Source organism: Protomyctophum bolini (genome assembly GCF_963924005.1).
Source record: "Protomyctophum bolini genome assembly, chromosome: 15".
NCBI lineage: Eukaryota > Metazoa > Chordata > Actinopteri > Myctophiformes > Myctophidae > Protomyctophum > Protomyctophum bolini.
The window spans coordinates 28,337,258-28,354,465 of record NC_137876.1 but is presented as its reverse complement, the minus strand read 5'-3'; the positions used below and the strand labels follow the sequence as shown (position 1 = coordinate 28,354,465).

The 17,208-nt window shown below is 43.0% G+C and overlaps 1 protein-coding gene across 1 annotated transcript; it reads left to right on the top strand.

Moving 5' to 3' along the window:
• Nucleotides 1–1,036: 1,036 nt before the first annotated feature.
• ky (kyphoscoliosis peptidase) lies at nt 1,037–10,106 on the top strand. Its single transcript, XM_080784131.1, has 7 exons — nt 1,037–1,101; nt 2,733–3,340; nt 4,904–5,018; nt 6,231–6,348; nt 6,786–6,977; nt 7,390–7,580; nt 7,976–10,106. Exons 2-7 carry the CDS (start codon nt 2,753–2,755, stop codon nt 9,604–9,606), a joined length of 2,835 nt encoding a protein of 944 aa, XP_080640257.1. The 5' UTR covers nt 1,037–1,101; nt 2,733–2,752; the 3' UTR covers nt 9,607–10,106.
• The last annotated feature ends 7,102 nt before the right edge of the window (nt 10,107–17,208 follow it).

The window sequence follows — 17,208 nt, the reverse complement described above, 5'->3', positions numbered from 1 at the left end:
TCTAAAAATTGTATAGGTTCAGTCACTGTAGGCTACAATAATGGCTATATACTGAAACTCCCCTTCCCCACACGTACTGTGTGTGTGTGTGTGTGTGTGTGTGTGTGTGTGTGTGTGTGTGTGTGTGTGTGTGTGCGTGTGTGTGTGTGTGTGTGTGTGTGCATGCGCGCGCGTGCGTGCATGCAAGTTTATATAGAAATTGACTATTGATTTGTTACATAGCATTATGTAGTACAAAAACTAAAGTGCCCGGTATTCATTAACATTAATTTTCATAACAGCACGTGCACACTTCAGCACCTGTTGTCAGTGCAATTAAATTCAGACTTCTATGACTGCGCAACACATTCCATTCCTTACTCTCGTCGTCTTCATCTTCCTCGCACTTCATGTGAGATTATCCAGCAGTCGTGATAAAATGTGTTTATTGTGCTTCTGTCTGTTGCTTGACATGCTACTGCAGCTTTAGCCAGGTCACACCTCGTAAAAGACATGTTTGACCACAAAGGGAAATTGCATACAAGACTTTGCAACATATAAACAACATTCATAAGACAACACATGAGCCCTTGTTGGTCAAGTTTCTGGGAAAACTGTGCGTGCGTGCGTGTGTGCTTTGCTAAGAGCGAGAATGAGGGAGAAAGATAACGTCTGACTGTGTTTGGTGTTGAATGAACATTATCATATGCCATGCCCCCTTAAACACTTGCCAACTCCTTTACATTGAATCTAACCTCTTCTTCGCACCACACACATGGCCACATACCCACCACCTACCCATACAGTATACCCCTCAATGCAACGTCTGCACATCCCCAACACATATGTGCCCACATCAAAAAATATTGGCAGATATGTAGACGCACACACACACGCGCACGCACACAATCCTGACACTCCTCAGTTGGGGCTTGCTTCATTGGCTGGTCTTAACTGCTTTGTAGTATTTTTAGGCCAGTTATTCTGAGGCCTGTCCTGGCAAGGCAGCTGGAGAGTATATAAGCCTCGTCTCCAACAGGGGACCATTCACAACACAGTGGAAACATCCCTGACGAACACTTTACAACAACATACACAGCGGGCATTTTCTATCCTCACTTGGTAAGTAATGGACTCCCATTTGATATTTGGGAATTAAGTGGAGTGTAGCCCTGCCAAGACTTTATTTATGCAAACTATCATCTGTGAAATCTATGTTCTTAAGTGGATGGAAATCTGCATTGAAATTAAAAGATTCAGCAATAAATATAGTGTCAAACTTGTATGAGACTTATCTTTAAACAAAACAAATGTGTGTGCGTTTTTGTGCATACAATACATACAATATATAATATATATTTACATGCTATTATCATGCAAATTTAATTTGCATAGTCTGTTGGTGATGCTTTTTTGTTGTTGTAAAAACAGCATTTTTGTATTTGTTTCTAGTGAAATCTAGGACTCTACAGTGAAATCTAGGTCTTACAAAAGCTTTAAGGGCAGTTTGGGACAACAAAGACTTTTATTTGTAAGGCTTTTTGATTTATTCTGACAGGACAGTGAAGAATGATGGAAGGAAAAGGTAGAGATTAGAGGTGACATACAACACAAGTCCATGAGTCAGACCCCAACTCACAGTGTTACAGTGATGTGGTTGGAGATTTGAAGTCGTTGAGCCTTAAATGTGCCATTATGCATGTTGTAACAACACATAGTAGAAACTAAAGTAACATCTTGTATTTACTTTCAACATGCTATGTTAGTAACATTTGTGTTGACAGATATTGCTATTAACTCAATACTCATGTTCATTGTGTTGGAGCATGACAAAAATGACACCAAATTTGTCAAAAGTAACAGGTGTTGTGCAGGCGTGTATTGCTATGGATGCTTATTATGGATGAATAATGAAATTGTTAGGAAAAGCATTGCAGAACGCTCAGTACGTTGCCCTTAAAATGTTGGAGAACATTATCGGGACTCAAACGCCAGTCCTTAATGAGTGTTATATTGAAACAGTACAGTAGGCCCCCTGTCCCAAACTACACTCATCATGGCTGTGCTAAAAATAAAGAGTGTTGAGAATTGACCCGGAGACAAAGTTTAAGTATAAACCTGAGTATCATTCTTGAAGTTCAAAGAACAATTGTCGTGAGTTAACTCCAAGTCATACTAACTTGGGGAAAGCTTCATCTTTCTTTAGGTTGCCAGCGCTGACAGTGACAAATGACTCCACCCTGCCTTTACATTAATTTATGGTCACGAATAGACATGATAATTGCCAATTCATCATTGTCTGATACAGACTGTAGGGTTTATAATATCATCCCATTTATTGCTTAGCTTAGTACAGTATCTGGAATGGATCTTGAAACAGGCAAGATAGCCCTTTGCAGCCAAGTAAGTTTGATTCCTGCTGCAACGGTCATACCTATTAGGGCTTGGCCACTGTAATATAAAAGTGTTAAGAATTAAAAGTCACAGTACAATGGCTCCAACAGGTGGTATGAGTGTGTGTGTGTGTGTGTGTGTGTGTGTGTGTGTGCGTGTGTGTGTGTGTGTGTGTGTGTGTGTGTGTGTGTGTGTGTGTGTGTGTGTGTGTGTGTGTGTGTGTGTGTGTCTGTGTGTGTGCGTGTGTGTGGCGTGCGTGCGTGCGTGCGTGTGCGGCTGTGCATGCACAAACATCCAAAAGTGCCCAAAAACAAAAGGCTGCATGCCATTTGAGTAACACATCCTGTGTTTGGCTTTAGGGTGCCATGCTTCCAGCATAATGTCCGCTGAAGTTGCCATTCAGAAGTTCTCCTTCCCATTCTCCTGCACCACACAACTCTCCCAGCAACATGGCCACACGCAGAACACGCGCATACAAGTAAAGACACTGGAGCATCATTCCCTTCAGGGTGTCAACACAACCTTAACCGAGCAGAGCCCTGTGACAATTATAGGAGCCCTAGTCCAGAATGGGACCGAAGCCAAGCTCAGTGCAAAGACTCTGCCTGAAGGGGTCACAGCTGGTCCGACTGTCCAGGCCAAGCTTGCCTCTGTGGAGTATACCCAGAATGCCGTGCTCTGCAGACAGACTGTGCTGGAGAAGCTGACGGTGGAGAGTGAGGATCAGCGCCCCGCGGCTAAGAGGCAGCTATCCTCCGAGAGTGCAGCGAGGAGCGTGGCTGTGGTGAAGAAGAGTGCAGTGAGGAAGGACGCAGAGGAAGTGGCTGCAGTCCAGAGGTCTAAAGGCCAACTGGGACGAAGGCCAACCCCGGGAGTTGCAGGGAAGAGGAGGCGTCGAAAAGACCTGTTCACAAGTTCAGAGGTTTTCCACAGGGTCGACGTGCATGCCATCAGGGCAGGGGCAGAGGTGAGGGACACACACACGCACGCACGCAAACACGCACACACACACATGCAGGCACACACACATGCAGGCACACACACACACACACATGCACACATTCATGTTTGTATCCAAGGCACATTGGAGTAACATGACTACAATTTTTTTTACTATGTTTTACCAAAAAGGGTTTAAAGCTTAAGCTACACTCTTTGGAGCGTAGTCCACTGAAGACCCGCGGAGTGCTACATAGCACCTCAGCCATCCCAAAGAACCACTGCACTTCCCTCATGTATACTGTACTCATGTCAGTGCTATGTACCTTACTGTAAGGTACATAGCACTGACATGAGTACATGTGTAAGGTGTAAGGTCCTTACACTGCTCTACCCAAGCAGTATTCTCACCGTGCTCAGTCAACTGAAGGACTACATCCATATGTGTACACAGAGCAAGGTTTTCAAGACGGATAAGCAGTTATATTTAGGTGGGGTGGCGAGATTGCCCAAATGAGAGGATGTAGCCATGGGATAAAATGAAAGCAAAGCCAAATAAAAGCTTTGGGGAGAGCTGCCGTGAAGCCATAACACAGAGTGGGGTTCTGTGTGTTCCTGTCGAACCCTGCAGGAAAAAGCACTGTGGAATGATAACATCTAGTTATCTTACCGCTGAAAACCAACAACAAGCAGCACCCAGGCAGCATACTCGACCTTGAGCACATACAGAGTCACTGAGTTTGTTCAATTCACGGGATGAGACTGGAGGATGCTGTTAAATAAGATGACGGCAATCACACTAATGAGTGATGCAGCTCATCACTGCTTACACGCAGTGTAATGCAGTGATAACTGTAAATGCAACCAAATTGACTCGTAAATATCAGAGTTATACAAATGGATAAATGAACACTGAGGATTTTTACTGCAGAAGAAACAAACAAATAAATCGATAATTCAATGAAAAACAATAAAATGGAAGCAGAAGTTTGATATGTTGTGATATTGTGACACTGGTATTGAATTTTTCGTTCCACAAAATCAATGTACCGGTAGTCAATTATATGTACGCAATCTACGCATGCTTCTAGCGTTTGAAACAGCTAATATCATTAAGATGATAGTTAGGTTAGGTGACTTTGACTTAGGTGAAATTAAATCAAGTAATATTAACTTTAATAATATTGAAGAATACAAATATTTCAGTACCCTCAAACCAACTGGTAACTCCCACTTTCAACACCTGTGCAGAAAATCCTACATTTATTTACAGTATACGATGCAGTCAGACAAGTGGCTGGATTGCTCCAAAAAGGATCTGGCATTTTCTTCTGCTGTCTCATTTGCATTAAGGACAAGGAGTGGAGCCAGAATCCTGATTGGATGATTACTGCCATAAGCACCGTATGCTTGTTTAATGGTGTCTTATTATATCTGATTTTGTGTGTGTGTGTGTGTGTGTGTGTGTGTGTGTGTTTGTGTGTGTGTGTGTGTGTGTGTGTGTGTGTGTCTGTGCGTGCATGTGCGTGCGTGCATTTCTCTCTGTTGGTGTGTATGTGTCTGTGTGTTTGGTATTTGTGTGTATGCACAGCTGAAGGAGCAGTGCGTGTATGATGTGAAAACCATAACGCAGAGCATCACACAGGGAGCCAGAACAGAGCTGGAGAGACTTCGTGCCATCTGGGTCTGGCTGTGCCACAACATAGGTGGGTATTGTTCACCACATTATTACACGCAAGACACATTCTTTTCTACAACTAAAGTAGCCTACTTTGTATATGCCCCTGCCACTAAAGTGACGGACATAGCTGGTGTTTTGGAGTTGTATAAGTAAAGTACATGCTGTACATGCGTACATACGTACATACAGTGAGTACAGTACATACATACGTACGTACTACGTACGTTTCTCCCAGGATGAACGGATTCGATTTTGGTGCTCAAAGGTCAAGGTCACTGTGACCTCGATCCCGTCCATGCTATTCTCATGAATGACATCTCAGGAATGCCTGGAAGAGAATTGCATTACATCTGGCACAATCATCCACTACTTGGACTCAGGGATGAACTGATTAGAATTTGGTGGTCAGAGATCAATCATCAAGGTCACTGTGTGAACTCACAAAACACATTAATGTTAAAATCATTTATTGACTTCCAAAAAAGCATTGACTCATATTATTATGTTATATAATATGCATTTGCGGTCAGGTGAAAGGGATTTCGCCCTCCCTCATATTATGAGTCTGAACACACAATGCATACATTGCAACTGGGTGCTGGAGGCATACAACCGCAATGCAATATTTCTAGTATACATCAATGTTTGTTCTAATCCTTTCTCATAAGATGTGATTTCCTTTTTAGGCTGTGACCCCCCCTAACTGGAGACCCCCCCACCCTGACAAGCACTTAGAATTGTAGGCATTATTTAGTTTGACTCGTTTCCACAGATAAATATTGTGAAAATAGCAGATCTACAAACTTGTAGATCGGCTATTTTCACAATGTTTGCCTCTTTCTTATATAATTCTACAATTTGGACAATTTATATAGGCTAAGGCTAGCGTAGTTTGTTCATTACTTTTGTTCAGTAATGTTTTATTTTATTTTATTTCCTTCTTTTTTGGGGGGAGGGGGGGGATATTCTAAGTCCTTAAATTGTCACTGAATTATCATCCCCCTCAAAATCATGTGGCTGCTGGCATAGAGTATATGATGTGATTAGTGATCTTTTCTAGAGTATGATGTGAGCGGGTTCCTGGGCCAGTCAGAGAAGCTGTGTACTGATCTTTTCTAGAGGATGATGTGAGCGGGTTCCTGGGCCAGTCAGAGAAGCTGTGTACTGATCTTTTCTAGAGGATGATGTGAGCGGGTTCCTGGGCCAGTCATAGACGCTGTGTACTGATCTTTTCTAGAGTATGATGTGAGCGGGTTCCTGGGCCAGTCAGAGAAGCTGTGCTCTCCAGAGGAGGTGATAGCAGCAGGCAGAGGCGTCTGCTGCGGATACTCCAGCCTCTGTCTCGAGATGTGCAGGTAAACACAAACACCTGGAACACAAACCTAGATGATGTTGCAATTTACATTTTCAACTAAAACGAATGGAAAGTCACTTTACATTAATCAAGACCTGCCAGTGCGTGCGTGCGTGTTTTCAGCGAGGCAGAAAACGCATGCTCACTCACAACAGACAAAATATGACTGCACATACATTAAAGGCACATGAGTACAATCTGTTTCATCTATTTTTAGGGGAAGTGGGCACTAAAATAAATAAATATTACTTACAAATGTCTTTATAGAGACATTATCTTTATATCAAAGATCCAGCACCAAAGAGCCATAACACAAAGGAATTTGTGAGTGTTTTTGATGAAGTTTGACCCAAAGTGTTGTTTGAAGCCATTTCACATTTTGTTGAATTTAATTTTAACAGCCAATGACTATGTCTATGGCCCATTTCCCGCTTGCAGGGAGGTGCGTATAGGGTGCCAGGAGGTGCCAGGGCACAGTAAAGGCATCGGGCACCGGCGGGGTCAGAGCCTGAAGAACGTGAAGTCTGATCATATGTGGAACGCTGTGCTATTGGGTGGACAGTGGTTCCTAATGGACGCATGCTGGGGTTCAGGGAGAGTGGACATGGACCACAAGAGCTTTGTGAAAAGGTGACAACGCTCTGGAACGCATTTGTCTTATATTCCACTCCTAATCTAATTTAAATCACAAAACCAAAAAACACTGACATAAAGTGCAAACAAGGCACATAGCTCAAATAAACATTTGCAACTTATACAAATAAGCCACACAGTATATATGATGTGGTTACCATCACTAAGTGATAATTGATAGACAGTTCACACTAGCTGTTTCATGTTAATATTTGAAAAGATATAACTGTTCAAAACTTCAAATTCATGTTATACTTGCTGTGTGGGTCCAATATTTTATAGAAAGTGGCATTGCATTTATACTTCTTGGACAAAATGCGGTTTTTATCCAGCAGCAGTTTACTGATTACAACTGAAACCAGCGCCAGACTGATTTTCAATCCAGCCGTGTGCCTCTGTTACCTTCAAGGTTTGATGACTTCTATTTCCTGACGGACCCAGAGGAATTCATCGACTCCCATTTCCCTGACGAGGAGAGTTGGCAGCTTTTAGACACACCGGTCCCCCTCGAGGACTTTGAGAAGAGGGTGTTCAAGACCTCAGCCTTCTACACCATGGGCCTTAGCCTCATCCAACCCAAACACTACAACATAGTCACAGGTGACGTGAATGATCCAATTTGAATATAGAGAGAGCATCTTGTAACGGCATTGGGATTAATACTTAATGCAAATCTTGCACCCCTCAAAATGGCCTTTATAATTATATAAAAAAGCTCTAACTTTTGATTAATGACATGTCATGTAATGACATATTTTGATACTCTTAATGCCATTAAACTTTAAAGCATGCAGTAGATGAAATTTGAACTTGCCTGATTTACATCCAACTGCTGTATATTCACTGTGCAATTAAGTCAGAGGAAGCCTCACTGGGCTATTAGGGTCATGTTTCATAAAACTCCACAGTGCCCAACAAAGAAAAGAAAAATCTAATTTGAAAATAATCTTCAAGGTTAATCATTGAGCTAAAATCCTGTTTGTTGTTTTCCCCAGATGACGGCGAGGCCAACGTGTCCATGTCCTTCTCCAGGCCCATGACGTTCACCTACGAGATCACTCAGCACCAGGACCTGCTGCACAGCGAGATCACTCAGCACCAGGACCTGCTGCACAGCGAGATCACTCAGCACCAGGACCTGCTGCACAGCGAGATCACTCAGCACCAGGACCTGCTGCACAGCGAGATCACTCAGCACCAGGACCTGCTGCACAGCGACATCACTCAGCACCAGGACCTGCTGCACAGCGACATCACTCAGCACCAGGACCTGCTGCGCAGCGAGATCACTCAGCACCAGGACCTGCTGCACAGCGAGATCACTCAGCACCAGGACCTGCTGCACAACGAGATCACTCAGCACCAGGACCTGCTGCACAGCGAAGCCTCAGAACAAAAAGACTCCAACAACTCCTCCTCCGGATTCCTCACCGTGTCTCACCGTAGCATGAAGCTGCAGATACTTCCTTCGTCGAGTGGCATGTATGATGTGAAGGTGTTTGCGAGGCCTGAAAAAGCAACCACCCCTCTCAGCTGGATCTGTTCCTTCACTGTAGAGTGCCCAACACCCAGAGCCAGGGAGGTGATCCCTGACAACCCCTTTCTTTCCTGGGGCCTGCAGCCCACCGCGGCGTCCCTGGGGGTCGCAGAGAGCAGCCAAGGGAGTGAAGTTGCCAAGGTGGAGGCGGGGATGTTTGAGCTGGTGTTAAAGACCTCTAAGTCCCTGATGGTGGTGTGTGAGCTGGTGCATCCAGAACTGGAACCTGCAGTGGCCAAGCGCTGCCTGGCCACCCAGATCCAACCACACTGCTTCACCTGTCACGTGCTCTGCCCCTTGCGTGGCTTCTACCGCCTGTCGCTGTTCTCACGGGACTACAAAAACCCAGAGTCCAAAATGCAGAATGTCGCTAACTTCCTGTTGCATTGCAAAGGGAAGGTTGTTGGCCCAGACGAGCTCTTCCCGCCTAACCTGTGCTCATCGTGTGGCCCGGGGACACGCACAGATGATGCAGGACTATCCAAGTTCAGCCACACAGGAGCTCTCGTTAGTACGCAGCATGGAAAATGTAACATCACCTTCCACAACCAACAAGACCTAGAACTGCACACCATGCTGGGCCAGGATGAGAACAAGACAAGAACAAACTACCCCCTCACACGCTACATCTTCAGCACCTACACCGACAGTAAGGTGACGGTTAGTATCAGCCTGCCAGACCCAGGCGTCTACAAGCTGGGGCTGTACGCCAGGATGACACCTGAAGGAGATTTCAGCCCCATGTGTGACTTTGTCCTGAGGAACAGCTGCACTCAGCCGGGGCCTCTGTTCCCTTGCGCCTACTCTGCCTGGGGTAAAGGCTGTGTGCTTTTTGAGCCTCGAATGGGGCTCCTGGAGCCTCTCTCCTGGGTGCGCTTCAGGGTCAGGGTCCCTGGGGCCCACAGGGTGAGTGTGGTGGCGGAGGAGGGGCGAACGGAGCTGAAGCTGAACAAGAGCAGGGTGTGGGAGGCAGACGTGTTTACAGGAAACGCACTTCAGCAGCTGAAGCTGGCCGCTGCATCTGGGGAGTCCGCAGACATGGCTGTTATGATGACCTTCGACCTCATGCAGCAGGAGAAGGAAGAGTGAGATGCAATGGCAATGATGACTGATATAATCAATAATTATATTATATTATTCTGCAAGGCTTTTATTATGGACTCATGCAGATTAGACCTGGGTCAAACAGTTCTGGGCAAATACTTCTTATTGGTGCTTGTTTTAAACTCCAGTCCATAACACACTAAGACAATTCCATGTGTCAGGGACGTTGTGAGTCCCACAACAGCATATCAAAGGGACTCTCAACCTTTTTCCTGTGATTGTCTACGGCGCTATTACTGTACTACTATACTATACTGTGGCATTCATGGTGCTGTCGCATAAGCTATTTATGTATGCAATGATTTTTATGATAGATTTGTCAGGTTATTCAATGGTGCTGTGTTGAAATGCTTTCCTACTGTATGCACATTACTTTAAGTGCATTTGTGCATACCTTACAGTAACCGATCTGATATCAGGAAAAGTAATGTATGGTTATATACCCTGTGATCATGATTGTTGAACGATATGTATTAAAACATTTACTGTGAAAACCTTATCTTTGTCTGGATGACTTTATAACAGTGGTTCATTCGGACCCCTCTCTATGCTGCTGGTTTTCTACAGTAAATTATTTGCATTAACCATCTTTGTCATCTTACATAATGTATGCGCGTGACATCATCATCATGCGGGAATGCCTACTGAGTGGCAAAAAACCCACTTTCTGACCTTGACAGCCCATACTTCCAAATAGAAAAGTCCAAAATGATTGCATTAAATGTTAAACGACGTTACACTCACTTTGCCACTCGATTTCCCACTTGATTTGCCACTCACTTTATGCATGCGCATACCCTCTATATAGCTAATTGCTAATCTTGAAAAATACATTTCAAACTGTATTTTGGGCCTTGTAGCCTACATATTACATAATGTGTGCAAGTGCAGTGTATAGCCTGATGTATTTTTTGTTGCAGTTGTGGTTTTAACTAGTCTTCAAAGAGAAGAGAAATTCCACCTCCACACAGCAATAAACAACAAACACATAAAGCGTGCGATAGGTAATACACACCATTGTTAAGAGTGACGTGGATCGGCAGTTATCTTTGGCACACGCCAGTGAGAGTGACTACTGTTTACATGCTGCTGTCATAAGAGGTCAGAAATAGCTCAGACCCACCACTTCAACAAAAAAAAACAAAAAAACACTATACAATGGTGGGGGGTGTGTGTGTGTGTGTGTGTGTGTGTGTGTGTTTGGTTAATGTACAAACTGATACTGCACGATTGTTTGATGTGAAGTCAAGTGTGTCTGGGGCTGAGGTTGGAAAGTGTTACTTTGAGTCGCCAGGGAGGAGGTGGCAAGAGAGAGAGAGAGAGAGAGAGAGAGAAAGAGAGAGAGAGAGAGAGAGAGAGAGAGAGAGAGAGAGAGAGAGAGGGAGAAAGAGAGAGAGAGAGAGAGAGAGAGAGAGAGAGAGAGAGAGAGGAAACCCTGATGTCAGAGGATAGAAATGTTGGGTATTGTATCTGCCTGGCAACAATACAAGGACATATACAACGCACGCACGGTGCACGCACACACACACACACACACAGAGACGCGCGCACGCACACACACACACACACACACACACACACACACACACACACACACACACACACACACAGGCTGTTGTTAATGTCCCTCTTTCATACAGACACATACAGTAAATAGGCTACACATGCAGTCTCAGACAGAAGTCTGTTTTTTACTTTATCAGACACACGTATGTGTGTACACAATCTACATATTCACTATACATTATATGGTTTTCTCTATTTTCCTCTGACAGTGTACATGGGACAAAATGGACCTCTCACTCACTCACGATGTTACAGTTGTCAGTTTAAAACCTAAAATATATCTATTGCTGGACTTTCTATTATTATGTAATCATTACTTTCTTTGTGGCTTTCGCCTTTATTTTTATTATGGAGGGATAGACAGTAGGCTGACAGGAAATGGGGAGAGAGATGGGGGGTGACTTGCAGTAAAGGCTGTCGGGATCGGGAGTCAAACCCGCGGTTTGTGTAAGTGTTTTAAGTGGCAATAAACTGTTATATAATAATGAACATGCTGTAAAAAGATTACTCAACTTGAATCAAAGTATAGATACTCCTGATAAAATATTACAAGAGCACTGGAGTACTTAAGTATTAAGTATTAAGTATGTATACTAAAGTATTCAAAATTACAAATATCCTTTATTACAAGAGAGAAGTGGTACCCATATTCAGAAGAAAAACCCAAAGCCACAACAGCTACGTCGCTATTGCAACACCCACAACACCATCTTACACACTACACCCACACACACTCACACGGCAGTGACGTCACACACTTACCCTTCGTAGGCCTTCGCAGTGTTGCTGACCTATCTCCTCAAAACCCGTCGTTCGCTAACACTCAGCACCAGCCCACAAAGAATAGTCTTGGCATTCGCACTAATAATGCCTCACTTCCACACTCACGCCGCCAATGCATTTGTTTAATACACACATTCTCGGGCCAAACACCCAAACACCCACATCCCCGAGGCTTTCCTACACGGAACACGGAATCACTGCTGCCCCAACAGGGACAGAAACAAGCCCAACAAGCCCACAAACAAGCCCTTTAAACCACGCTACTTACATACACTACAACTCGCTTACAATTCGCAAACCTGGCAACACTGCCTGCCTCATACGTCACCAGCTCTGTTCTGTCCGTCGAGCTCACAATCTGTCGCAGCCATCTTGCTTTTCATTTTGATGGGCGAGTGGACATTTAATGCAAATAAATTAATTATAGGTCCAGCAAGCAAATCATGATGGTCTGTTTGTGCTCAATAGGTCACAATAACATTCCGAAATTAGGTGTTGTGTTTTGTATGACATTTTCCCCAGTAGTAGTTTCATATCTATCTCAGCTTTTGCCTGATAGCACACATGCTAACGTCAGCAGCATTTCATGACAGGTTGCCATAGCAACATACAGTGTGCGCAGACCTAACATGAGTTGTTTACAACAGAAACACACGGCCTTTTAACCACGCTACTTACACACAACAGGTCGGGAGTTATTAAACCGAACGTGGACGCTGTTTCAGTGTTACATTTGCTGCGCATATCGGATTAATTGTAACGGCATGCATGATAAATGTAACAACGCTAAAAAACACCATTAAACATATCGTTTTCAGCTTAAAGCAATTATATTTCATTGAAGCAACTCCTTAGCATTGTTTTCATACCATGGATGTGATAAGAAAATGTATCAAACATAAGGGAAATATTAAATAGTATCGGGTGTACCAGTTTGGGCATTTCTTTTTTTTCAATGGGGCAATACATTGATTCAACAAACGTTTGATTGATTGAGTTGTACAATGTTATACAACCCTAAACTAATTTTAGAATACACTACACAATACAATACAATTTTAGAACATATAATATTGGCCAATATGTAAAATATGTAAATATTACATATAATGGCATTGAATGGAAGCGGACCATTTGTAACACATGTTACAAATGACCCGCTTTTGCAAGTTTTCTTTGCCGTTGCTTACAGACCAGAATGAACGTGAATTCCGTCTAAACACGATGCAAACTAATGAAGAACATAAGCATGAAGACATCCAAGTGGATTTTTATTCACCAACACCAAAGAAAAAAAAAGGAGCACACATATACTCCAGGTGTAAAATTATACGCATTTTAAAAAAAGTCAGATTTTCGCCAATAACTCCCCGTAGGACAAAGGTAAACACTTCAAACTTCCTGGGCACGTAGAGTACGTTGCTGTACACATACTGACGCGATGGCGTCATGGTGCCGTTGACCAATCAAGAGATAACGTCCATGTTACAACCGTGAAGCGTTACAACCTTGGCGGCTCTCCCCTACATTTGTTACTAACATTAGGTTGTGGCGATGTAGAAACATGGCGAGCAGATAGTGTGTTTTGGACAAACAGGCTAGGTATTGGTGTTGATTTGGGTCAACTGGACAAACAGCGTGGTGTTGTTTTGTGTCTGTGTTTGTGTTGGAGCGCCTCAGTGTGGCCGTACAGGTCATGTGCAACCTCTTCCACAGAGAGATGGAGACACTAAATCTCAGCTGGACAAACATGTTTGCATGCATGCATCGCTGCCTTGCATGCTGTGTGCTACTGTTGAGTCTGTCACTTACTTTGACTGATTTATGGCATTGTCTTTCTGTTAAAATCCAACTATGTTAATTTAAGAACTCTGGGCATATAGGTCATTGTTTATTCACTGTGTAGCCTATTCTATGTCAGACTGTATGTCTGTCCCACAGTCACAATCCTTTAGTAATTAGGCTGTGGAAATATTCAGGACAAAACAATGGTACATTTCCAATAACCCATCCGTTACTACATGTGGAGTCAACTCCCGCCATTTATTTCTTCCCATAGTGCGTGGCGAAGTAGCTCTGGGATGAGTGCGCGCGAAGCGCGCACGGAATTCTAGTGAAATATATATAAATACTACTGAAAATTGGCAATCTATAAGGTCACACAGGCTTAAGTGGTTAATTCATTATGTACATTTACCCTGAACTATAATGGAGTCAAATGCCAATAAATGTACTTAAAGGACCACTTCACCACTTTTCAACCTATATTCATATAATAGGTCCTCAGTAATAACATGATAAAATGGCACATTTTCTTTCTACTCAGTCTCAGGGCTGTGGGCAGTTCAGAAACCCGTCCACCATGTGACATCATCGATGGGGAATCCAAGTTAATAGAAACTGCAGGCTTTCTAGTCCTGAAAAGTTGCGATGAGAAAATGGAAGCCATCGTTCTCATGATAATACAAAATAAATAAAAAATCTGCCTAATGATAATGTCACTGGTGGACGGGTTTCTGAACTGCCCACAGCCCTATATGAGACACAGACTGGGTAGAGAAATATTGTGCCATTTTATCATGATTATTAGTGAGGATATGAAGATAGGTTGAAAAGTGGTGAAGTGGTCCTTTAAGTAGCCTAAAGTACTCAAGGAAATGTTCTTCCGTTACTGTCCACTAGGGGTTCTAGTACTACTGTTACTACATAAGTCTACTGCTTCCAGTAGTGAGACAAGATGTATTTAAATGCTTTAGTGCCTTCCCTTCCAACACAGTATCAGCTGAAGTGGAGAGCTGGGAATTGGCATCGATAGACTAAACATAAACAAGTCTGTCTGTGGGCGTTGTACATATGCTCATGTGTTAGGGAATATGTGTGTGTTTGTGTGTGTGTGTGTGTGTGTGTGTGTGTGTGTGTGAGTGTGTGTGTGCATGTTTCTGCGTACTGTATGTGTGTGGTCGACTGGTTAAATACAAAGTCTCTGTGTGTACATGCATCTTCTTGTGTGTGCGAGCGTGCGTGCGTGATGCATATAACTAGAGTCAGGACTGTGTGTGTGTGTGTGTGTGTCTGTGCGCGTGCGTGAGAGTGCATGTGTGACTGTGTATAGGCTGTAAGAGGGTTTGTACAGGGTTATTAACATGCCATGCTGTAGGCATGAGCTAAGAGTATGTGTGGAATTCAGTCGCACACCACATACGGTACTGTACCCACAATGTAGTAAGCTCTTTCCTCATGCTGTGTGTGTGTGTGTGTGTGTGTGTGTGTGTGTGTGTGTGTGTGTGTGTGTGTGTACACCTTAGAGAACTTATTGTGTATAGGAAAATTTACAAAACAAAAAGTATCTAGCTAATATAATTACTTTTTGTAAACTTGCTGTTAGGACCATACCAACGTTTGTGTGTCTTTGTCACTCTTCATTTGTACCATAGGCTAATTCCACGCCCCTAGTCCCATGCAGTACATGCATTATGGGAGTTGCTTATGGATTATATGGCACAATGGACCTAAATGACTAAATCTGAGTGAGAACAGCAACATCAGAAGGGCATTTTGATTAAATATGTAAAGTTCTGTGTGATTTGAGGTGTTTGAGGGTGAGATGATTTCATCATCACACCATGAAACACTTGGTGCGATATCTGTGGAGGTACCTCTGGTGGAGTACATGGAGAACATCGCTAACCCTGGAAAAGTACGTAATTGCTTTGGCAGCCACATTGTTTACAATCCTGTGGACTACACACATATTGATAAGTGAAACTCTCTCCTCCACTCTGAGCCAACTGAGGCTACTGAAATGGGCAGGGAGGAGATGAGTTCTGGGATTGAGATGAAGGATCAACCTAATTTATTTTGAGAGGTCTGCAATATTTTTTTTAAGACCTTGGGGATGCTATTTTACCAGAATATGAAAGCTTAATCGGAATGACATTGAAAAGTCAATGCACTCCTGCACATGAATGTGGATACTCTGCCTAGAAACAAAACGTTTTGATTTACTTTGAGATAACTTTTAGTGCCATACTCTCTCCAGATAGAGTAAGTAACCTCTTCCTTAGCTGTAACTTCAGTCATCGACTACCACTAGTCTCTGAACCCTGGAGTTTCAAATCTGTTTTGCCCAGATATTATATAATATACACTATAGCATAGTATATAGAAGTATATTTTTTCAACTCAACTCATAGTGAGAGACTAGGAGAGTCGAGTCACCGGCTCAATAGAACCAGGCAAGCTGTCTTAATAAAAAGGAAAAGAGGGCCAGTCGGTTGAGGGACCCCACATGACCATGCGGTTGAGGTGATAACTACATCCACCACTTGTTCTCCTCCCAAATAAGACCTCACCCACTGCATGGTTGAAACCCAAAGGCATACGTTTGCCCAAACGGACAGCATGTTTTACAGGTTAAGATATGCTATATATGCGGCTATTTGTTCATAAAAATAACCCATTCCATTACCTTTGACACTGCGCATAGAATGGACGACAGTAGTTGCAGGCTTTAAAATGTTCTTCTCTTTTTAAACAGAGTAGTTAGTCTTGTCAACCTGAACTCCTGGGTTCAGGAGTCCTTGTGTGATGGACATGTTTGTTATCCGGGGTATGCAGGGAGTGATGATCTCAGCTGCGTCTTGAAAATACTTCTTGAAATATATTGTCATGACCTGTTTTGGATGGATTTAGTCCTTTGAGCTGTTTAAGTACATCTTCAGATTTCTTTAAGAGAGGATGCTTCAGCCTGGACTCCATGTTGTTGATTAAAGGATCCATAGAGCTTAAACTGAATAGGCAAATTAGTTACCCCAATGCTTTGTCGGATATAATTTCTCCAACATCCAGGAACAACTAAAAACTGGAGACCAATCTTTGATGGAATCGGATGTATATCCATGTATGGACTATTATGTCGTATTATGTCGTATTATATGCGTTTCTATTTTTAAAGGTCTCATGACATCCAAAAATGTATTATTATTTTCCTTTTGGTTTTCTGACATTCATTGGATTTTCTGTGGTTTGGGGTTTTCGGAATAATTAGGTTCATAAAAGTGCTGCGATTGGCCTGTGGACTTTGATATCAAAGTCCACACTAATCCTGCCTCCCAACGTTATTGAGTAAACACATTTTGGAGTAGCAAAGTGTGCATGATTTTTGTCTTTTTTCCACATTTTCCTCAAAACGACTCAAAGTTAAAGTTCTAATCTAAACTGAACATTTGAGAAATTAGC

What these genes read in the sequence shown, in the direction of transcription:
- ky (XM_080784131.1), top strand. Translation starts at nt 2,753, where the DNA reads ATGTCCGCTGAAGTTGCCATTCAGAAGTTCTCCTTCCCATTCTCCTGC. An exon ending in CTCTGTCTCGAGATGTGCAG is followed by an intron (nt 6,349 to 6,785) that starts GTAAACACAAAC and finishes TCCCGCTTGCAG; the next exon opens with GGAGGTGCGTATAGGGTGCC. An exon ending in CACAAGAGCTTTGTGAAAAG is followed by an intron (nt 6,978 to 7,389) that starts GTGACAACGCTC and finishes GTTACCTTCAAG; the next exon opens with GTTTGATGACTTCTATTTCC.